Source organism: Mus pahari, chromosome 16 (genome assembly GCF_900095145.1).
Source record: "Mus pahari chromosome 16, PAHARI_EIJ_v1.1, whole genome shotgun sequence".
NCBI classification, from domain to species: domain Eukaryota; kingdom Metazoa; phylum Chordata; class Mammalia; order Rodentia; family Muridae; genus Mus; species Mus pahari.
In genome coordinates this window covers 51,989,771-52,013,332 of record NC_034605.1, presented here as the reverse complement: position 1 = coordinate 52,013,332, position 23,562 = coordinate 51,989,771, and the positions used below count along the sequence as shown (strand labels likewise).

At 53.6% G+C, this 23,562-nt stretch overlaps 1 protein-coding gene across 9 annotated transcripts in view; it reads left to right on the top strand.

Moving 5' to 3' along the window:
* Nucleotides 1-319: 319 nt before the first annotated feature.
* Wnk2 (WNK lysine deficient protein kinase 2) overlaps nucleotides 320-23,562 on the top strand; it is a 109,422-nt gene continuing 86,179 nt past the window's right edge. For 6 of the 9 annotated variants that reach the window (XM_029547278.1, XM_029547273.1, XM_029547277.1 and 3 more), the window contains exon 1: nucleotides 1,422-2,102. In XM_029547278.1, the coding sequence (XP_029403138.1) occupies nucleotides 1,422-2,102 (681 nt within the window). Of the gene's footprint in view, nucleotides 885-1,419; nucleotides 2,103-23,562 lie in introns of those variants that run through there. The other 3 variants (XM_021216046.1, XM_021216045.1, XM_021216044.1) reach the window with 1 other exon arrangement.

Here is a 23,562-nt window from a genome sequence, read left to right as displayed (position 1 = left end):
GAAGGCCTTTCTGTTTCTTTCATTTATTTTTGAGATGGTTCCTGGTTTCTTTGTTGCCATGTGGTCCAACTCCTGGATCAAGTATCCTCTGCCCCCACCCCCACCCCGCGGTGTTGGGATTACAGGTTTGGGCTACCATACTACTGATCAGGGTAAAGGACATCTGTCTTTGAGATCTGGATTTGCTTAATCGAAAAAGGGGACACAGCTCTTACTGGTACCAACGTCCGTGGATGATAGTGAGGTTTTCCCATATCCTGGCAGTACAGAAAGGCCCGGAAGACACTCCAATTTTGCAACTATGCTTGGGCTCCTGGGGTAGGATACCCTGGGGTTGTCTGTTTTGTCTTGGTTTAGGTTCCAGGATTTGGCGCTCTGGCTAAGTCACATTGTCTGTGGCCTGCCACCTCCGAGGAAAATAGAGCCCTTCAAGGCCCACACAGTTCAGCGGACCACTTCCAAAGAGCTTCAGGGCCAGGCGCCGGGCCTGGAACCTTAGCCGCAGGTGGAGACCATGGGGAGCATCCCGCAGGTGGCGGCGCTCAGCCGCAGCCAGGTGGGCGTGCCAGGCCCCGCCCCGCGCTCCGGGCTTGGGGAGGGTGGGACGAACGGAAGCCCCGCCCTCCCCGCGCGCTAGTTCGGAGCCGGTGCGGGAGCGGAGGCGCGCGGAGCCGGCAGGAGCACGCGGGAGCGCGGCCCCGCAGCGGCCCGGCCCGAGGGAGTAGCACGTAGGAGCAGCACGGCCTGGCGACCCCCGCCACAGCCAGGACCCCGCCCCAGCGCGACGCGGCCCCGAGAGAGGACTCTGGCCCCGGAGCGCGACCTCGCCCGCCTCGCTCGCCCGGGTCCCCGGGCTGCGGGCATGGACAGCGCCCGCTCGCCCTGTGAGTATCGAGCCCTCCCGTTCGCCGCCTTTGTGTGCGCGCCGCGCCGCCGCAGCCCCCTCCCCGCGCGCCCCGGGCCCGCGTCCTTTGTGGAGCCGGCTCCTGTCCGGTGCTTCCCTTTACCCCGGGCCTCCCTGTCCCCTCCCCACCCGCCCGCCCGCGGGATAGCCTAGCGGGGTCGCTCCTGTGCTGGCCTTGACCCCTTTCTCCAGCCTCCCGAGCCCTTCTGTAGCTCCTTTGAGCCCTCAGGGACACCTAGCAGGTCGTCCCTCCTGGAGTCCCTGGGACAGCTAGAGACAGGCCGTGTTCCCGGCTCGGGAGCTGAGTGAGGCAGGGCATCCCCTTGCAATCCTCGCCTCGGTGTCCGGTCTGCAGCCCCATCTCCCCGGAGCCCGCAGAGGACCGCCCGGCAGGTCACTTCTGCGGTGGGGCTGGGCAGGGCGCGGGCCCAGAGGCGGCGCTGTCTCATCCCGCGGCCCAGGCAGGTGCGGCGGGGCTGGCGCTCACGCGGGGCCCGTGTGTCCTTGGCCCGCAGAGATGGACGGCGATGGCGGCCGCCGAGACGCCCCCGGCGCGCTGATGGAGGCCGGGCGCGGCACGGGGTCGGCGGGCATGGCGGAGCCGCGAGCGAGGGCGGCGCGGCTCGGGCCCCAGCGCTTCCTGCGGCGCAGCGTGGTGGAGTCGGACCAGGAGGAGCCGCCGGGCCTGGAGGCGGCCGAGACGCCGAGCGCGCAGCCCCCACAGCCCCTGCAGCGCAGGGTGCTTCTACTCTGCAAGACGCGCCGGCTCATCGCGGAGCGCGCCCGGGGCCGCCCCGCCGCGCCCGCGCCCGCCGCGCCCGCTGCGTCTCCCGGCTCCCCGAGTGTCCCCTCGGACCCTGGCCCGGAGCGAGCGGGCACGCAGGAGCCCAGCCCAGATCCCACCACCGCCTCAGCCGCAGCCGCGCCGGTCCCCGACGGCGGCCCGAGGCAGGAGGAGGCGCCGGCCCCAACACAGGAGGACGCTGGAGCCACCGAGGCAAAGCCGGAGCCCGGGCGCGCACGCAAGGATGAACCTGAAGAGGAGGAGGACGATGAGGACGACCTCAAGGCCGTGGCCACCTCTCTGGACGGTCGCTTCCTCAAGTTCGACATCGAGCTGGGCCGGGGCTCCTTCAAGACGGTCTACAAGGGACTGGACACGGAGACCTGGGTGGAGGTAGCGTGGTGTGAACTGCAGGTGAGCGCCGCTGCCCCGCAGGTGGGCTGTCAGCAAATGCGTCCTTGGGTGTGTCCTTGCTCGCTCGTCTGCAGGGCTTTAGGCAGACCTGGGGATGGTGGCTGGTATGTGTCACCCTCTGTGTGGGTGCCCTGCAGGATATGTGCCGCGTGTGTGGCTAGCCTGTTGGTGCTGTTTCTGGACCTGTGCACACACAGGTTGAGGCTTGCCATCTTGGAGGTCAGGGCTGGGTATGTGCTGTGCCCACGGTGACATAGGCTCAGGAGTGGGTAGTGGAGGTTCGTTCTGTCAGCCCATGATCCTTGTCCGTCCTCAGAACCAGCTTTTACTGACTCAGTAGGGACTGGAGGGTAGTGAGAGAGAAGGCTGTCTCTAGGCCCTTTTCTTCGTGGCTTGGAAGCTCCCAGCTGTCCTCAAATTAGCATTTTTTCCTGTGCCCTGCAAGATGTAGGTGTGATAACTGCAGATGCCTGCAAGGGCTCCCTCAGACTCAGGAATGATGATTGGTGGGTCCTTGGTGTTCTGCTGGCCAAGGCCTACAAGCCCCGTCAGCAGCCTCCTGGTGTTCTAGGAGTCTGGTTTGTTCACAGGTTAGCTGTGTGAGTGAAAATTATGAAAAAACGCCTGCCTTTCTTCTTTCTCTTTCTCTCCCTCTTCCCCACCCCCTTTCTTCTACTTCTCTCTCTCTCTTGTTTCTATCTCTTTTTCTCCTTTCTTTTCTGGAAACAGAGGCTCAGCATGTATTTTTCATAACCTTGCCCTCACGTTAGCTGTGTCAGCCCTGGCCCTGAAGATTATATAAACCGCAACCCTAGCCGTCCTGGGGCCAGCCTTGGAAGAGGAGGCAGCTCCTGTCACAAGGGGTGTTTACAGGCCCTCCCTTACTGGGAGGGAGGGGCAGCTGTCAGGCAGGGGCCAACTGGGAGAGTGCTGGCTGGAGGTGTAAGCCTACCCTGCTGGCCCTTAAAGTTAGCTGGCCCTTCCAGGGCTAATGCATCCTGGGCAGACCTGGGTGAGCTGGGTGCCAGGGCTGTGTCCGCTGCAGGATGCCTGCACTTTTGGCTGGGAAATGGGATGCAGGTGCTGTGTTCTCAGCACCTGCAGGGTGCTCTCTGCGCGTGTGTACAAGCTGGGCTCCTTTCAGAGGTGGCCTGTCATCAGTTCAGAGACAAAGAGCTTCAAAGGTCTTGTCTCTGTACTGCCCTTTGGTGCTGTCATGGAAATGCGGCTTCACATGCAAGGGTCAGTGGTGACTTTCATCAGGAGTTGAGATTCCTTCCTCCTTCATGGTTCCTATGAGGATCACCCCTGACTTTTGCCTGGTATGTCCTAGTGCAGTGCTTCTCAACCTTGTTAGCCCTGCAGCCCTTTTGATACAGTTTCTCATGTTGTGGTGACTTCCCCCCCCCAACCAGAAAATTACTTCCATTGCTACTTCATAACTGTAATTTTGCTACTGTTATCAATCATAATGTAAATATCTGTTTTCCAATAATCTTAGGAAACCCCCAACCATAAAATTATTTTCATTGCTACTTTGTAACTGTAATTTTGCTACTGTTATGAATCACAATGTAAATATCTGTGTTTTTCCGTAGTCTTAGGTGACCCCTCTGAAAGGGTCTTGACCCACAGATTGAGAACCACTGTCCTAGACCTTTCAGAGAGACAGTCTTGATTGTACAGAATGGGTGGGAATGGTGAAGGGCCAAGTCTGTGGCCCAGGATCCTGAAGTGTGCCCTGTGTCCCTGCTACCTGAAGAGGCACACAGGAGGAGGATCCAGCAAGGGGATGTGAGTCTTGATTCTGGAGAATGGCATGATTCTTGGCTCCCCGCCTTCCTGCTCTTGCCAGATGACCAGCGTGGCTCTCTGAGCACCTGCTGGTGCTGCTACTATGGAATGTCACTGAGGGTAGAGGACAAAGCAGGGGTGCTCCAGCAGGCTGGATGTGAGAGACTTCCACAGGCCAAGCCTGCCTGTCTGGCAGAGGCATTGCAGAGGCCTAGGACTCTAGTTAATTCCTTCCCTTTAAGGCAAGACAAGTCAGCCTGCCCTTGTTGTGGGCAGGGCAGCAGAGGGTGGGGCCTGGACCCTGGCCAGGGGTCTTTGGATATTGGCTCTAGGTAAAAATGGGGTAGCTTCTGGATTTTAGTGCTGTTCCTTGCTTGGGGGAGACTGAGAGCCCCCAGTAGGCGGGGAAACTGCCTCCACATCTCCAGTGAGAGGTGCTGTTAATGTTTGCCTTCGGCTGCAATGCATTGTATGGGGTTACCCTCCTCTATCTGGATCACCCTGGGGATGGCTCACATGACAGGGGTCTGGGCTTGCTTAGAGCCCCCTGGGTGTGAGAGCCTCCAGATCACAAGTCATTGTCAGTCGTGGGAACACTGATTAACTGCCTGATACCATTCAGGAGATGGCTGGGTGTCACAGGATCTGGGAGATGGCAGAAGCCTGACTGGGGTGTGGGGCTCAGGCTTGCTGTATAGAGCTCTGGGAGAACTCACCCAGAGGCCCCTGTGTGTTATCCTGGGTGGAGGAGATAGTGGGGCAGCAGGGATTCTACAGATACCCAGATCAGGGCATAGGCTAGGAGAGAGGAGCCAGAGTCTTTGTCCTGGGTCATCCTGTGCAGAGGACCCCGTCAGGGTATGGGCTATAGAGTTCTTGGTTTTGGACTCAGGAGGGAGTCTTGTTTATCCACCATGTACTGGATTTTTCCTGAACCTCTGCAGTCTCTAGTGTTTCCAACTGCTGGGGAAGGCTCCTGAATCCCGGATGGCACGGTGAAGAGAGGGTCTGTCAGGACTTTGTTTCTCTCCTGGGGCGGTTAGCCTCCAAAGGGCTTTGGTCTGTTTACGCAGGTGCCCACTGAGTGGCCGCTTTCTTTTTGCACCCTCAGTGGTGGGCCCAGTGTGGTCTCCACAGTGGCACACTGCTTGAAGTCTCTTTCCAGGGTTCTCTGCCAAGAGGTGGAATCAACACAGTCACAGGCCTGTGAGTAGTTTAGAGGACATTGGGTTCCCTTTAGTGACTCTGTGTTGAAAGGGCTTGACAGGGAGAGCGAGCGGTGTGTACTTGTTCCACATCAAGGACAGGGAGATGGCCCACCTTCTCAACTGTAGCCATGCCAAGCTGGAACTTGAATTGTTTTTTTCTTTTACAGGGGGTGGGGAGGGAGGGTGGTATTTGAAAATATTTCCTCCTGCCCTGCCATCTATCCTTTGACTGCACCTTATCCCTGCTAACAGAGTGCCTTATTTTAAAAAAAAAAAAAAAATTTTTTTATTTAATGTATACGAGTACACTGTAGCTGTCTTCAGACACACCAGAAGAGGGCATCAGATCTCATTAGAGATGGTTGTGAGCCACCATGTGATTGCTGGGAATTGAACTCAGGACCTCTGGAAGAGCAGTCAGTGCTCTTAACCACTGAGCTGTCTCTCCAGCCCCAACAGAGTGCTTTATAATGGCACCAGAGGAAGCGAAGCCCCCTATAATCCTCCCCTTGTCATCTTTTCTCCTGCTTTCAGGGGATTTAGGCTCCCAGGGTCTCTGTGCCTCTGCCTGCTACAGAAGTTCAGCTGCATGCTGCTCTTGCAGGGCTGGAACTTCTCCCTGGTGGGGCCCTGTGCCGGGTGTGAGTCCATACACCTTGGAGAGGTTCTCAGTCCTTGGTCCTTAGCTCGGAGGCTGGCTGGACCCTAGCAGAATGGTATGAGGCCTAAGCCTTGCTTGCTAGGGACAGAGGAGAGATGGGATCAGGGTCCTCCAGTCACTAGGCAGGTCCTGCTGCTGCTGCTGCTGTGTTATGGGCAACACTGGACTTCTAGAAGAGCTCCGTGTTCCAACCTCAGGCTCCAGCCAGAAGCCCAGTGTCCTCAGCTGCCAGGGCAGGGATCAGGTATCCCCCCAGGGTCATCTTGTGTGGCCTATGCCTAGGAAGACAGCTCAAGTACCCCTCAGACTTTTTCCAAGGGTTCTGTCGGCCTTTCTAGGTGAGGTGGAAGGCCCAGGGCCTGGAGAGCCCTGGGATTGTGCTGTGATAACCTTGTGTAGGGACCCTGGTTGCTACCTCATGTGTCCCCGGTGGTGTGGGGACAGGAGGCGGTGAGCCACAGTCCCAGCAGGCTTGTAGGGAGAGGACACACTCTGAGACAGCGTGGCCTGATTCGGCTGGTGGTCACCTGGCCTTCTTCCTGTCTTCTTTTTGTTTTTTAATCCCCCGAGTGCCTAAATCCATTCGAAGAGCTCTGATTGACAGCTGGTCTGTGTTAGCGCTGAGCTCGCCTCCTTCATGCATCCTGACCGCAGACTCCCTCATTTGTTTGGTGGGAAAGGTTGGCTCTGGCAGCCTGAATGGCCTGTGGGTATGGCTTTCCCATCAGGTGTGGAAATGTGGGCACCCGCACTTGGGCCCCTCCCTCCATCCCAGCTCTTGAGTGGTGTCCTGAGGTGTGTGTGGTGAGCCATGTGGTCAGACATGGTGAGTAGCAGTTTAGGCTGTGGTTACCATTGCTAGGGTGTGGGGAGTCCAGGCACCCATAGAGGCAGAGGTGCTTCTGTGTTCTCAGAGGCCCGGGCCTTTGGATGTGCCCCAATGAATCTGATCCAAGGCCAGACCTTCATGTGACAAGGCACGACAGTCTGTTTCTCTTCTCTCTTTTCTCTCTCTTCTCTTCTTCTCTCTCTTTCACATTATTTATTATATGTAAGTACACTGTAGCTGTCTTCAGACACACCAGGAGAGGGCAACAGATCCCATTACACCATATGGTTGCTGGGATTTGAACTCGGGACCTTCCGAAGAGCAGTCAGTGCTCTTAACCGCTGTGCCATCTCTCCAGCCCCGTGATCCTCTTCTCATTCTCTACTGAGGACCGATTTCATACATAAAGGTAAAATGGCACGTGTGGTTTATATGGCCTTCCGTCCTGGACTTGGTGGTTCTACAGCTCTGGGTGCCCAGATACCTGTGAGGCAGCTGGATTCACTTCCCATGGCGCCAGCCTGGAACTTTCTGTGAGGATAGCCACATCTCTCTCTGTTCTATCTGCATGTGCCCTACTGGGCACTTGATTGCATGTTAAACATGGGGAGTGGCCAGGCCTAAGACTGAGGCCCAGGCAACCTAAGGGTAGTTACTGGGACAGCAGACAGGGGCACTGAGGGCTGGAGGAGTTAAGGTGACATCTGATTGGCTGGGCACTGAACTGGGACCGGTTATAAAGACTGGGTAGGGGTGTACTGGCTGGGAGGACCTGGCTGGTGACTGCAGGGTCAAGAGACATCTGAGGTCAGGGTGGCTTCTGAGCACTTGGTCACCTGAGGATTGGGCAGGATTTGAACCTCCATGTCTCTAAGCTCATCAGTGACCATGCTCATCGGGAGGTGGCCTTTTGATGAGCCTGGCCCCCGTTTCCAGGCCTGGGAGCACAACGGCAAACAGATCAGATCATGATCCCAGGAGACATGGACAAGTGTCAGTAGATCTCAGAATGCCATGGTGGGAGGGGAGTTGGGTGCTTAGGGGCCTTGTGGGAGAGGGACTGGAATCATTTGGACTGGACAGCAGTGTAAAGGCCCTGAAGTTGGAGCTAGAACAGTAGGTATGGTATGGACGGATGGTGAGACAGCTCGATGGGCCTCAGGGACAGCCTGGAGGTGTGGCCAGGGCTTTCGTCTGGGGTGTTCTGAGCAGAGGAGAGGGCAAGAGTACATGGCAGGGAGCCAGCTAGGAGAGCAGGGTGGGGAGGAGGCTCAACTGCAGTGGACTCAGTTGGGTTCAGAGAGTGGAGGATTTGAAGGTGGGTGTGGGCAGGGACTTGGGCCAGGCAGGACACAGGACAGTTTTGCTGGCAGAACCTGCCTGTGGGAGCTTCAGGTGTAGAGGCAGCCGTGGAGCACGAGGTGGGTGGGGCTGGGTATGTGTGTATCTGAGTTGCAGTGGAGGCCAGGTCAGAAGAGGGGTTCCTGGAGCCCCCGGTCTTGCCTGGTGGTGGCTTTCGCAGGTCAGGTGTGAGTTCTGGCCACTGAGTCGTAGAGGTGGGGGCAAGTGTTTCCTCGCTTCAGGTGCTAAGTTACAGTAAGGAAGTTGTTGTTAGTCTCCTCTCCATTTTGCTAGCTGGCTATCCAAGGCAAGTTCACAGGCTGGATAGGGCCGGCCTGCAGCTCAGAGCTTGGCTGCTCATCTTCCAGAAAGCGCAGTTTTACTCGTGACTCTTTGGTGCCCTGTAGGTGTCTCTTAGGGCTTGTGGCTTAGACCTGGCTTTGGGCCGAGGCTGCAATGTGTCCAGTGTGAATGCTTGGGGCCCAGGTTACTGCGGTAATGGAGGAGAACTTGACCTGGTTCGGTGGAGGTTTAGGCTGTGTCTGGTCTTCTTTGTGGTCTGCTCCCAGCCAGCGGCCGTGGGTGGTGAGACCCTCGTGTCTTTCTTGCAGAGCTGATATGGATACTAGGGCCTCGGCAAGTGCTACGCTGAGTAGTGGTAGGAAGGAGATTTGGGGACATATAGCCAGGTAAGGTATGCCACCACATATCTGACCCTATACACATGGATAATGTGTGTGTGTGTGTGTGTGTGAGTGTGTGTGTGTGTGTGTGTGTGTGTGTGTGTGTAAACCCTGCTTACCTGATTCTGATCGGTGGGTACCTTAGTGTTTTTACCTTTGGATGGGGGGATGGTGCTGCTGAGCCCTCAGAGTCGCATCCCTCAGAGCACACGGATGGACTTGCCGTGGTCCTCTTCCTGCCTGCACTTGCTTTGGAGAGCAAGTTGATCTTCTCAGGGCTGAGCCCTGCTCCCCACCTGGTGGTGAGCAGCAGAGCCTGGGGCTCTGGGCTGCTCCAGCTTCATCATCCAAGTTGCAGATAAGGGTCAGGGTGTGAAGCAGAGCAGCTGGCATTTCGAAAGGCAAGTCAGGACCTGGCTATAGCCACTGATACCCCAGGGTGAAGACTTCTGCCTAGCAGGTGGGGTGGCAGGGTTTGGTGGGTGGATGGTAGCTGCAAATTCACCTCCTTCCCAGTGTTTTGAAGTCCAGTTTTGTTCCTGGTCCCCAGAATATTGGGTTACTGCTTCCAAGCCAGCTTTCATTAAATATATATTAGGGCTATGGAAAAGAATAAGAGAGAACTGATGGAGATAGTGTGGTGTTGGCAGAAGGGAGGCAGATGAAGAGAATAAGAGAGAGAAACCAGAAGAAGACCTACACAGAGGAAGGTGACGGCTTTAATAAAGGCGCCTTCAATGGAGTATCATGAGGCCTTTCAACAAATGGTGCTGGGACAGGTAACCTTCCAATCCAGGGATGTAGCTCACTGCAGTGCTTGCTGAGTAAGCTAGGGTCTACCTCAGCTCTGCAAAAAGATACAACACACAAGGTAAAGAAAGAACATACACACTTCAGACAGGACGCAGAGTGCATACAAGCCTGGAAAGGATCCCATCTAAGTCTAAAGCACTCAGAAGCCAGGTGAAAACCAAGGCGACCTTGGCTTCAGCAATAACGCTTTAGCTGCACCACCTAAGGCACGGCCCACGCCGGGTAACCGATAAGCTGAGCTTCATTAAAATTAAAATCTTGTCTGTGAAGACACAGCCAAGAGGATAAAGAAACCGGCCATAGACTAGAAGAAAATATTGACAAATACCTCTGATAAAGGAATCCAAAACACACAAAGGTTTCAGAACTCAGCAGTTAAGAAAACAACCAGGTTAAAAAAATAACAACATTAATAAAGTAAGCTAAAGGCCTACATAGACACCTTGCCTGTTGGGATGTTCATATGGCCTGTAAGCATGAAAAGATGTGTCACATGCTGCCAGGGAGATGCAAACTGAAGCCCCAGTGAGAGGGTACTGAACACCTACTAGAATGGCCAAAGCCAGAGCAGCTGATGATGCCACATGCTAACGAAGGCATGGAGCAGCTGGAGTGCTCCCTAACCATGATGGGGAATCCAGCAGTACTCCTTCTTAGTACTTACTCTATCACGAACCACTGGAAGTTACACACCCACATTAAAGAATGTTGGTTAGCGGCCTCATTTGTAACTGTTAAAACATAGAGGCATCAAAGCTACCCTTCATAGATGAGTGGATTCTGTGGCACGTCCAGAAAAGTGGAGTATTCCTCAGCGCTCAGAAGAGCAGAGCTGTCAAGCTGTGAAAGACAGGGAAGGATCTTAAGTGCACTGAGTAACGGAGAAAGTGACCTATGACGAATGCACCACTCCAGGGCAGATGGGACGGTGCTAAATGAATCGACAGCTGTGTGCTTTAAAGGGCAAAACCAGGGCTGGCAGGATGTCCTAGCAAATTAAAGTACCCAAATTCAGAAAGAAGACTGACCCCTGAAAGGTCTGACCTCTGTCCTCTTTATGTGTGTCTCCTCTCAGTAAATAAATATAATTTAAAAAATAAACAAGTTCAACATTTGTTTCAAGGGGCTGTGCTGTATGCTGTGGTTCTACCTGGCTCAGGGATGCTGTCCTGGTCCTGGGGAGATGTGTCCAGAGTGTAGTTTAGCTCAGCTCAGTAGAGGTAGGGAAGGGCAGACTGGTCCTTGGACTAGCAGGGCAGCCTTGAGTCGGGAGGGGGGCATCCCTCAAGCAGCTGTGGCCCTGACCCTGATGTTTAAGGACCAGCTCTGTCCTAGAGGCTCTGGACATCCATGATGTTATGGCCAGGAGCACTGTCCCCACCTGAGGGTGAAGGCGGGGAGGTGAGAGACTCAGTGACTACAGTCCTGGAAGTTTTGCTCAACGTGGTTCCCAGGCTTTTCTCAGTGGGGAGCTCCTGGCAAGGCTGCAGTTTTACAGGACCTGGACATACCAGCTAGGATGAACATGGTCACAGGGCAGGAAGGAAGGGAAGGGGTTGATGGGAACTTCCTTAAGTGCTAAGACACACATATGAGCCCATCAGTCATTGAAAACTCTTATTTTCAGAGATGAGAAAGGCTCATCTGGAAGGATCCCATGAGAGGTCAGTTGGCAGAGCAGTGTCAGATGGCATGGCCCATGGTATCTCTGTTGCTCCAATGCCTTGCATGTGCTCAAAGTGAGGCTACAGAAAGAGGCCTGGGAAGTGCTGGGTCAGCCAGGCATTGCTATTGCAGAACTTCTCAGTGTCTTCAAAATGCCTACTGTGCTGTAAAGTGCTGGGGTGTATGGGAGACTCTGGCTTGCCTCCACCTTTCCATTCTCTGTAGGGCATCTCGTGGCCAGGGCAGGGAGGGACACATGGAGACACTGGTGGAAGGTGCCTGGTGTTGGAGGTGTTCTCATGATATTTCCCTCTACTGCTGCAATGGTGGATTGTCCTGTACAAGTCAGTGGTGCTGTTGACAGCACGTGAAGCTAACTGTGGAAAGCTGGTCTTGGTCGTGAGCCCTGCCAGTCGCAGGCCAGATGTCTCAGGAGGATCACCTGGGAGGACCTCCTCCCTTCACCATTCCTCGCCTTTCTCTTGGTGTGTATGCTTGTGAATGAGTTGGGAAGACTTTCAACGGTTAGCCAGTTGTGGTGAGCCATGCCAATCTTAGGTCATCTCCAGAATCTGAAATCTAGAGATAGCCAATCAAGAGCCCCAGAGGCAACTCACCAGAAGCAGCTCTCCAGTATGGTAGGGACGTAAGATATTTTTTCTTTCTCTTTAGCTCTCCTCATCCATATTGACATTTGACCCTATTCTTGTTTGTTGTCTCATAGCTGCAAAAGGGCTGCCACAGCTCCAGGCAGCATAACAACACTTGAAGGCAGGAAGCAAATGCATAGTTGGGTAGATAGGAACCCAGAAGCCTTTAAAGACCCATTTCTCCAAGGGCTAATCTGTATTTTAATTCTTGTTTTGTTTTATTTGTTTGTTTCTTCAAGACATAGTTCTCACCGTGTAGCTCTGAGTGTCCTGGAGCTCACTCTGTAGACCAGGCTGGCCTGGAACTCAGAGATCCACCTACCTCTGCCTCCCAAGTGCTGGGATTAAAGGCGTGTGCCACCCAGCTTGTATTTCAGTTCTTAAAGGAAAATGCTTATAGGTATCTTCTTTGATCTTTCTGGCTGTGAGGGGATCTGTGGCCTTCACTGATGCAAGGGTGTCTGGGAAAGGCTTGATTTGCACAACTTTTTGATTACCTGAGGCCAAGTACCCTGGATGTCCAGGATGGGGTAGCAGATAGTGGAGTAATTTCTTTCTCTAGGGAAATGTTGGTGCTATGTGCAAAGGAGCCCTCATCTGCCTGTGTCAGTCCCACCTGCCAGCTAGCCTGTCCATACTTATCCACAGCTGGCCACAGTGGGCACCTGTAGGCCCTGAGGACTTTTGCTCTCTCCTCCCAAATGCCCTGCTCCTTGCTCTTTACCCACCATCTGGACCCCATGACAGTGTTTTTCTCCTCCCAGCTGTCCAGTTTTCATTTCCCTCAAAGTTTTAATTTTTGAAAACCCCTAGCTACTGGCAGAGTGGAGTTAGGAGCTGGGCGCTCAGCTGTCTCTCCATCACTGCATTTGTGAGCGTTTTATCTGACCCACTTTGGGTTCCTCTCTGAATACTTCGGCAAGCATCTCCTGACAGGAATAGGAACAGGTCCCCACAGAGCTTCTGCAGGGTCATGCCCAGGGCCCAGGTGGGTGGATCCTGCTGGATGTGTCTGGTGTGTGGCCTTGTGATTGCCACAATTGTTCTCTCTGGGTTCCCTGTTTGCACCTGGGATCTAGTCAGTGAAGAAACTGGTATGGTGTTTGCTTGTCACATCTGTTTTACTATAGAACGGCAGTTCTCTGCCTGCTGGTCATGACCCCTCTGTGAGGGTCACTTAAGACCATCAGAAAACACAGATAATTTGTGTTACAATTCATAACAGTAGCAAAATTACATTATGATGTAGCAACAAAAATGATCTTATGGTTGGGGGGAGGCGGTCACCACAACAAGGAAAGTTAAGAACCAGCCACCTAGAACAACCCCTTCCCGCTTTATCACCACTAGTTAGTCTTTGGTGCTGTCTTCCAAGGCTCCGCGCGGTGATACGTATAGAACCTCTGCTGGTTCTGCCTGGTGCTTCTGCCCAGTGGGGTTGGATTGTGTGTCTCTGGAGCGGCTGCCACGGGGTGCTACATGTGCAGGTCACGGGGCTGGCCAAGCTGCTGTCCCTGTGGAACCACGAGTACTTCTAGCCCAGAAATAGCTGCACCAACACCCGTGGACGCCCTGTACTCTAGAGACTAAGCAGCTCCCAGCAGGGACTGCATCCATTTCTCCTTCTGAGGAAGAAGTAGCAGAGGATGGTCATTCAGTCTTCCTTCAGCACCTGCTTTGAGTCCAGGATTGCCATGAAGCCTGATGATGCTGGGCAGTAGGCGCTGGCTGTTCCAGGCCCACTCTGTTGTTCTAAGTTGGCTTGGTGTTGCTAGGGACCCACTAGCCTCCCTTCACTCTGAGCTCCTGGTTAGGAAGCCTGGATAAGAGATCCACCTATCCCTGTCCACTGACTCCTGGTTGAACTCCTGGGACTTCCGGAGACCGCACAGGATGCCTGACTTGACTGAATTGGGGCAGAGTATGTCTGAGCTGTTCCTCTCCTGCTTCGTTGGGGTGATACCCTATCAGGAGTGGCTGTCTCTAGGGTTGGGATATGGTATGGAGCCTGCAACCTCCTTCCTTGTTGAATGTGACCATGTCTGATGCTATCTCCTTGGGAAGTCTTTCAATGTCATACTACATCTTCACTGACATACATAGAGAGGTCTCACCAACTGCCCAGGTCCACCCCCACATCCCACCTGAGATTGGTTGAACAATGTGGGAACAGGTCCATTACATGTAAATTGTTCCTGAGCCAGCCCTACTGTTGTCCCCTTGCAGGGGGTGGGGGAGGGGCAGAGAGGGGCGGGGGAGGGCAGAGATTCTTTTCAGTTCCTACCTCTGTCGGTCCAGTTAGCCCAAACTTCTGTACCCTTCCAGGCTGGGCTTGGGGCTACGGTCTTTGTCTGAGCCTGAGACACTAGGAGAGTTTCTTCATATTCTGGGGTGTGGTCTCTGCCTGGCTAAGGTGTAGAGTTTGGGGTGGAGTACCTCCTAGCTGCTCTCATGCCTCCAGGGTCTCAATGCTTCTGTTCTCTTGCCTGAGCCTGACTGTTTGACCCCCCCTTACCCCCTTTTGGCAGCAGGGTTTGTACTTCTTCTGTAAGTTGGGGGTATTATGGGGTGCCATTTTGCCTTCACATCAGGAGATCATCCTGCCAGGCCAGTGGGCAGCAAGCTTCCAACATCGGTTCAGACAGGCGTGGGTGTTTCTTCTCCTTAATAGTTTGTTTCATCAGAGGAGAGGAGTTGACCCTTTTGGAGTAAGTGTGGAAAACACGAGGCTGTAGAGGGGAGTGAGAAGGGGCCTGGACATGTGTCACTCTCCCCTCACCCTCGGGGCAGGGAGTTTCAGAAGCCCTGTGATCCCCAAGCCTTTGGCACAATGTCAGGGGCTGGCCCAGTGCCACAGCAGACAGGTCATGGCTGAGTGAGGTTGCTTCAGCTGCTGTTGGGTTAAGAAAGCATGCTGAGAGCTTCTGTCTGCTGAGCCCATGCGGGCACCTTTGTTTCCAGAGAGCCAAAGTCCACCTATACTGTGCCTGGAGGTGGGGCCAAGTCCCCTTTTTGCTTGCTGACCCTAGTGAGTGTAGCGAGTGCTGAGTGTGGGCGAGCCTTAGCCCCAGGAGTGGAGGTGACACTGCATTTATAGGTAGTCTCACGTAGTTGAGATTGGTACTCACTGAAGCACCATCCGAGGTTTGAAGTTTGTTCTGGGGTTTCTACACCGTTTGCCCACCTTTGGTGGAGTCCAGGACAGGTGTGGCGGTGACCCAGACCCTGTTCCTTCTGGGTTACTAGCTTTTTGTAAGTTCAAGGTGAAATTGGAAGATAGGTGCTGGGGCTTTAACTCGGGTGGTAGAGCGTTTGCCTAGTGTGGAAGAAGTCCTGGGCTCAGTTTCTAGCGTGGACTAAACCTGGTGTGGTGCTGTGTACACCTGTAATCCTAGCACTCAAGAAGCGGAAGCAGGTGGATCAGCGGTTCAAGGTCATTCCCGGCTGCATGATGGGTATGGGGCCAACTTGGGATGCACAAGATGCGGAGGGCACCCCTGCCCCCCAAGTGCTGTCTTAGGGTGGCCTTTGTCAGAAGAGGAAGGGACATCTGTGCCAGATTGGGGAGCAAGCGCTGCAGGAAATTGGGGGGGGGGGTGCTCCCTGTGAGTGCTCTCTGCAGGTGGCTCATGCCCTTGCCACTTCCTTTGTGTGGCAGAACTCATGGGAGCAGGGCCAGCTGGCTGATAGCCCTGGGTACCTTCGCCTGATGATTGGGACCTAAGCCCCAGAGGAGATGTTGGCCGAGGCCCCGAGACAGCATCCTGCTCGAGTGTTCCCCTTTTCCTCCCAGTGGCTACCTGTACCTCTGTGTCTACTGTCCCCCTCCTCCCCGGCTCCCCAGCTCTGTCTCCTCTTGCCCCAGGAAGAGCCTGTGAGGTTCACTTCTGGCCTGTCTGAAATGGCCTGTCAGCCTCTGTAAATATTTGATGACCGCAGTGATAGCAAGACAAAGACCTACTCTGTTCCCTTCTTGGGGAGTGAGATGGTGACATTGGAACGTTCCAGCCTCTCTGGCTGCTTCCCTGATGGCTCGCAGATGGTTTTCAGGCAGGTTCTTTGTGTCTATTCACCCCAGGCCAGAGCAGAGCCCCTCTGCCTGCCAGGGTGGACACTGACTGGTACCTGCCAGTTTCCCACCTGGAGTGATTACTGGGTGGTGAGGGGCTGGGCCTGACTTCCTAGCCTTGGCCACTGGGCCAGGTTTAGGGAAAGAAGTGGTGACCTGAGTATAGCACAGGCGCTTGGCAATATACAGGGGCCCTGGTGCCTTGCTCTATGGCTTGTCTTGGCCTCCTGTATGGCTGTGTGTGTGGACAACCCTGCTGGGTCACATGTGTCCAATTACGTGTATATATCCTCTGCTTAGCTTGCTTGGGAACAGTCCTGCCCTGGGGGTGCTTCTGCAGGAATGAGGAGCTCTTTGAGGAAGCTTTATGGAGGGGCCACCTGTCCCATAGGCCCAGGGGACACTGTGTGTTTGGGAGGAGCAGGAACTACCTGGGGGCCCTGGGGCCCTGATGGGGAGGGTGAACATTTGCACGGCTGACAGCCTTTAGACAAAGGCCTTTGCGTGTTGTCTCTCATCTGCAGGTGGGGCTGTGGCAGGCTTCCTGGTGGAGGCTGAATCACAAGGGTCAAAGCTATGGCTATGAATGGCCACTACACCCATGTCCTTTCTGCTCAGCAGGGAGGTTTTCTGGGGTTTGGGGGACATCAAGGTACATGTGTGCTATTCTTGGCAGACGCTCACAGTTGGAGGGGGTGCTGCAGTTCTACAGGCTGAGTGGTGTTAGGGCTCATGGTTGGGGACAGCTCTTGGCTGGTCTGCCTTTGTGGGGTTCCTGTGGGGACTGTGCCCTTGTCACCAAGGACCACGTCTCGTGGCATTTGTCATATGTGCTGGGTGGTGTTCAAATGGCAACTGTCAGGGCCATGTCCTGGTGCACAGTACTAGTGTGGAGTCTGAGGCTCAAGTCTCTCCAGCCTGGTCATGGGGCAGCAGTGTCCCTGATGGACAGGCGGATACAGGGCTTCCATCTGACTCGGGTGGGAAGCCCAGAGTGTCCTTTGCTAACTTTGCTCCCTGAGGACTCTGGGCACTACATAAATGTATGGGAAGACCTGTTTGCCCAGCTCTGGGGCCCTGGCACAGGGAAGTCACAAGAGCAAGGCAACCTCCCACGAGGCAGGCACCTTCCCTGAGCCTCAGGCCTGTGTGTAGCAGAGATGATGATGGCTCGTGGTGTGTGCTTTGTGACATGGGCTGGGAGGCTCTGTCCCCTGTCCTGATGTGGCAACACATCAGGGTCCAGAGAGTGCCACCAGGAGGCGTGGTATGCATCAGGTATGTCTGGCCAGTGTGGCAGGGCTTCAGGGCTAGCCTACCTTCCCCAGCTCTCCCAGGGCTGCATAGCTGTGTCCTGCCTTAGACTGAGGGCAACTCAGAGCAGGTCATGACAGGTTAGGCCAGGCTTGGTGGGTAAGGGAACAGAGCAGTCTGAGAGAAGCCTGACCTGAAGTATGCTGACAGGCCATTGTACTGGCCCTTCATCCCCAGATCCTCTCTCACCCCTGCCACTTGGCCATCAGATTCAGTGCTGAGCCAATTCCCCATGGCTCCATTAGTGGATCATTTATAGCAGTGTCTAGGGGACAGATAGGAGCTGTGGCTGAAGGGACTTTATAGGGACCACTCTTGCCAGGGACGGGGGACAGGGGGCCTCATATGTTGTGCAGACTGGCCACTGTGTCCTTTGGTCTCACCAGGGTGGGGCAGGGACAGCTGTGATCAAGATGGGGTGGGCTAAACCCCATGTCAGAAGACCAGATGACTGTGATAGACTAAGGCTGTCCGTTGGGCTCTGCCTAGAACCCTTGTCACTTGGAGAGACCACCTGGGGGCTATCATCTATCCCCCATTCTCCAGCTCCCATTCCATATAGTGTCCTCTCTGGCCCCTTCAGCTATAGCATCCATGCCTTTCCCACCCCTGTCAACCCTCTTAGCTGTCCCTCTCTTTCCCTAACTGCTCTGGCCAGCCCTTCTCTGTCCCTCTGTAGTCTCCTCTCTGTTCCTCTGGCCCTCCCTGCGGCCTGTCTGGAGCCTGGTCTCCATAGCAACAGTTGCTGCTGTGGAAGCTGGCGCCCGCTGAGTCTCATCCCGTGGGGAGGTATTTTTGGCACTGCTGAGGGATTTTATTTTATCTTTGGTGTTGACTTTTACTCTTAGTGCCACAGAGCTGGGGCAGTGCTGGAGAAGCCTTGGTTTGGGGACACCTGGTCCTGGGGGCCCTTTCCTGGTACCTGTGAAGGTCTGGCTCCAAGGTTGATAGGGGTGTATTTTGGAGAACAGGTCTTGGGCCCCAGATAGGCCAGAGGACCTGGGCAACACTAAAAATGGGTGCATAGTGGTGAAAAGGGGGTACCGAGTGGTTCTGATCTCTGGAGCGACAGCAGCCTTGACTGAGTGGTGTTGAGGCTCATGGTGGGGACAGCTCATGGTGGGACCCATGATAAGGACACAGTGCCGTGAAGAATGGCATTCTTCATGGAAGGCTGGTCTCAGAACCGCTCTGATGGCTCTCTGTTCTTTTGCAGGCCCCTGTGGTAGGCACGATCTATGTGGTGCTGGCGTGTGTGCCCTACTAGAGGTCATTTCTGCAAGTCAGGGTTGCTCCTTTGAGATCCTAGTATTGGGAGAGCTTTGACAGATAGACCAAGAAGAGAATGCATGTCATGTGATACCTGTGAGCCACTAGCAAGTGACTGAGTGTGTGTGTGGGCCAAGGGACTTGGAGATCCAGGGCAAGGTGACACCAGCTTGGTTCCTCTCCTCATGTGAGATGTGAGTGACACGGACTGCCCCACTCTGACTCTTGGTGTGTCATGAGATTGATGGTCTTGTGGATGGTAGGGATAGGTGGGGCATGTCCTACAAGGTCCTAGGTGGGTACATGCCTGCCCACCCTGAGAAGCTGGCCCCACTCATAGTCCACTGTACTGCTATGCCCTGTGGGTGAGCCCCTAGCTGGAAGATGGGCAAAAGGGACTGTGCCTCCTGGAGAAATGTAAAGAGTCCCTACTAGGGCCTTGTACTGGCTGATTCTGTGTGTCAACTTGATACAAGCTGGAGTAATCACAGAGAAAGGAGCCTCCCTTGAGGAAATGCCTCCATGAGATCCAGCTGTAGGGCATTTTCTCAATTAGTGATCAAGGGTGGGAGGGCCCCTTGTGGGTGGTGCCATCCTTGGGCTGGTAGTCTTGGGTTCTATAAGAAATCAAGCAGAGCAAGCCAGGGGAAGCAAGCCAGTAAGTAACATCCCTCCGTGGCCTCTGCATCAGCTCCTGCTTCCTGACCTGCTTGAGTTCCAGTCCTGACTTCCTTTAGTAATGAACAACAATGTGGAAGTGTAAGCTGAATAAACCTTTTCCTCCCCAACTGCTTCTTGGTCATGATGCTTATGCAGGAGTGGAAACCCTGACTGAGACAGGCCTCTCTGCCTCTTTCTTCTCCCTCTCCCTGGGAGATGTATGTGGCAGCAGCTGGCTGCTGCAGAAGCCTGGGAGGATAGAACTGTGCATCCTAGGGTAGGGGTGGGGGGCTGTAGTAAGCTGTGCTGTGGCTGTCAGACCTGGGAAAGACCTCTTAGGCCTCTCTGTCTCTCCTTCTGCTGGAATGGAGTCCACAGAGTTGATCATAGTGCCAACTCAGCCTTGGCCAGACTCTCCCTAGACTTGAGAGGCTCTCCATATGTGGACTGTCCAAATCAGGAAGCCTAGCCACATGGGGAGCTGAGGGCCTGGGCAACAAGTTACTCCTACTGAGATCAGAACATGCAAGTACCCCTGATTACAGAGTGGTGGGTTCAGCCTGTCTTTGCCTGCTGTACCACCTTAGGGAAGGGATTCCCCCAGCTAAGCACCTTCGAGGGGACATGCCTCCTGCCTTTCCCAACCCATTCAGTATGGAGCAGGTGCTCTGCCTGTGCTCATGGCAGATGAGGCCAGCCCCTCCTTCCCAGCTCCTCTAGGAGTATCCCGACAGGTGGCGGAAACTTAGGGAGAGGCAGTCACGCTTCACAGAAATGGCAGTTCTCTCTCCAGTGAGTATATTGGTGCAAACCCGAAGCCATTTATAGAGCGGATGCCAAAGGGAGCACTTCAGGAATTAAACTCCATGGTAACCTTGCCGTGGAAATGAAAATAGTCTCGCTGTAAACAGTCCGCTGCTGCCTGGGTCACGGCCCGGGTCCTCTGGAGGACGCCTGCCCTGCATGCTCACCAGTGGCTGTCTTAGATTTCACCAAGCACTGCAGATGGTGGATAATTGGGGAGACGTGAGAGAGGAGCCCCATGCATTCAGGGAAGCTCGGCCGTGGCTTCGCTTTTGTGTGTGAAGACCGCATTGCACCTTTGTGCCTGCTCCCTGCCCCCCTCCCCCCATCCAGGGGCATTGTGAGGGTCCCAGGACCCTCTTTCAGTTCTCTGCTGGGTCCTCCTGGGTGTCCGGTTCCTTCTGTTACTTGTAAGTAACACTGCAAGGGCAATCTCCAGGCAAGATACAGAGCAGCATGGTGCCTGATGGCTTCCCTGACGAGCCTGGAGCTGAGGATCCCAGGTGAGTGTATGCTCTGGTGGTGTCTTTGTCCCAGCATCCACTGCTGGGATGGGCAGTTTTCTCCCACAGTGGCATTTTTGTGCCAACACGACATGATGCTTTATAATTTTCTGAGAAATACTTTTGAAGAAACTGTAGGGGAAATATATTGTTCTTGTCAAAAGTGAGGACTTCTGGTCACCTGTCTGGTTCCTCTCCCTGGGGTGTGTGCTTGCTGTGTTCTTATTCACACAATTGGTGAGCTACTCCCTTCTGGGTCTTCAACGGTTGTGGTTCTAGAGGAGCCTGGTGCCAGGCTACAACAGCCTGAGCTTTCTAGCCTCATCTACCCAAGGCTGCTGCAGCCTAACCGAGAAAGAGAGCCCCTTAGAAATAGCTTTTTTTCTTTTCCACTGGTCTCCAGAGAAAAGCTTCTAGAGAGGTCGGCTTCTTATCTGGGGAGAGTGGCCATGAGGCCAGGTCTGTCCCAGGTGGGATGGGGCTGGGCAGCTGTAGGACATGCGTTGGTTATCAAAGTTGTGTTCGCCCCACAGTGGAGGCTGAACCTGGGCCTGGGTCAGGACATGCTGGTCCTCATGCCTATCGCTCACTTGGAATGTGGGCAGGTTGCTGACCTACTGTGCTGTCAGTGGCCTGGGGAATCTTGTGGGTCATAGTGGCCTCAGAGCTATCCTTGGGCTTCTCTCTCTGGAAGCAGACGCTATGGTCAGCTCCAAGCCTCGGAGACCACAGTGGAGAACAGCCTGGTGTCCTCTTGGTCTTGATTTGTTCTTACAAATGGGCTGTGTTTAGGTCAAGGGACAGATGGCATTGTGACAGAAAGAGAACCCTTGTGTTCAACCACAATGTCTATAGCTAGCCTGGGCAATGTGGTGTCCCCCGGACCTCTCAGGTGAAGGTAGAATGGAGTAAATGCCTATCTTACCAGGACTTTAAAGTTTTAAAAATTATCTATTTGTTTATTTTGTGAGCTTGTAGGTGTACGTGCTGCAGCACGCATACAGTGGTCAGAGGACAACTGCTGGAGTTGATTGTAGGTCTGGTGGCCTGAACCCAAGTCATTGAGCTCAGCAGCAAAAAGAGACTTTACCTGCCGAGCCACTTCTCCAGCTCCTGTTTTTACCAAATCTTAGCAAAGATTCGACTTTACCACAAAGGGGAAGCTGTAGTTGTGGTCGAGGAGGTGGTGACGTAATCTGATGTGTGGTGTGTAAAATCCAGGACTGCGGCCAGGCATGTGCTGTTGTATGTTGTGTGACATGAAAGGTGTTGTGATGTGACGTAGAGTGGAAGCATGTGACATGTCCTGTTTGACCGAGCTTCTTAAATGGGGTGGTGGTCTCGTGTAGAGTCATGTGACTGAATATAGGGACTGGGAGAATCTGGCAACAATAAAAGGTATCTGAACATGAAGTGACAAAAAAAATTAATTCAGAATCAAACACATAAGGAGTCATAGGAGTTTCTGGCAGCCTTCACCCATGTATCAAGCGACTTTGAGCTGTGCACGCCTCAAGCTGGGAGACAACTGTGCCTGAAATCCCTTGGTTCAGAACTGGTCATGAGCTGCAGTGCTTTTCCTGCGATACTAAGTCTTTTACTCTCCGAGGAACATAATGTGCTCAGGCTACAGGAGACCCTGACACATGGGAAAATAAAACAAGCAAAAAACAAAACCAAAAAAACCCGCTGTTTGAGTTACTGACATGAGTTTCACAAAAACTGTTCAATGAATTTTAGCTTCAGAATGGGATAGAATTTCTAAGTTTCTGAAAGGGCTTTAACACACTCCTGCTGTATTGCACTACGGGCTTTAAACACACTCCTGCTGTATTGCACTACGGACTCATGTGAACTGCCATTCTCAGCACTGATTATTTTTTTAATCAATTAATTTATATCCCAAATGCTGCTCTGCCTGCCAGTACCCCCTCCGAGAGTCCCTCCTCTTATCTCCCCTCCCCTTCTCCTCTGAGAAGATGCCCCCCCTTTGGATATCCCCCAACCCTGGTGCATCAAGTGTCTGTCAGATTAGGTGTATCCTCTCCCACTGAGGCCAGACAAGGCAGCCATGGGGACTGAGCTGCACATCTGCTACATACGTGCCAGGGGTCTTATACCAGCCTATGTATGTTCTTTGAGACATGAAAGGAGTCTTTCTCAGTCATTCACCTTATTTAAAGACAAGGCCAGCCACTGAGCCTTGAGCTAACTGATGAAGGCAGGCCGGCCACTGAGCCTTGAGCTAACTGATGAAGGCAGGCTGGCCACTGAGCCTTGAGCTAACTGATTAGGGCAGGCTGGCCATCGAGCTCCAGGGCTCTGCCTGTCACTGGTATAGCAGATACTCAACTACCTGGACCCTCTCCCTGTCCTCCAAGGAGCTGCTTTAAAATACAGTGTTTATGATTTATTTTCAGTAAATGTAAATCTTAGATCTGTAGATCTATTTTATACACACACACACACACACACACACACACACACACACACATACTAACTAGGGCCATATAACAATTTCTTAGGCAGAAATGCCTAGTATATGACATAGCCGTGAGGTATGAGTTATGTGTGTGATGTGTGTGTAGGATAGAACTTGGGATGCAGGACAGTAGCAAGCTGTGGAGGCTCCAGGATGTACAGCTGCCTGGTGTTCTAAAACTCCATTTGCAGGTTTTGGGAAATTTCAAGGAGAGGAGGTGCTGGGGTCTAGGAGCTGACTCTTAAATCTTCCTTGTTCTGTGTTTGCCTGAGGTTAGAGAAGGGGCTAGGCTCCACGCTGTCGCCCAGTCCCCGCCCACTCGCTTTCTTATTCTCTCAGTCACCCACTCATTTGCTAGTCAGTTACTCATTCATTTACTATATATTCACTCCCTACAATCACTTATTCCCCTACCCATTCATTCATTCACCATTCATTTACTATGTATTCATTCCCTACATTTATTCCTCTACCCATTCATTCACCATTCATTTATTATGCATTCATTCCCTACATTCACTTATTCATCTACCCATTTGTTCATTCACCTGCTCGTTCATTTGCCATGCATTTGTTCATTCACTCATTTTGTCTTGCATATTTCCTGTCCATCATTATTCAGTTCATCTGTTCATTCAGTCTTGCCTTCCTCATATGCCATTCACTTTCTCAGCCACTTCTTTGCCATTCGGTCACCTGTCTTGCCCATTCTTTC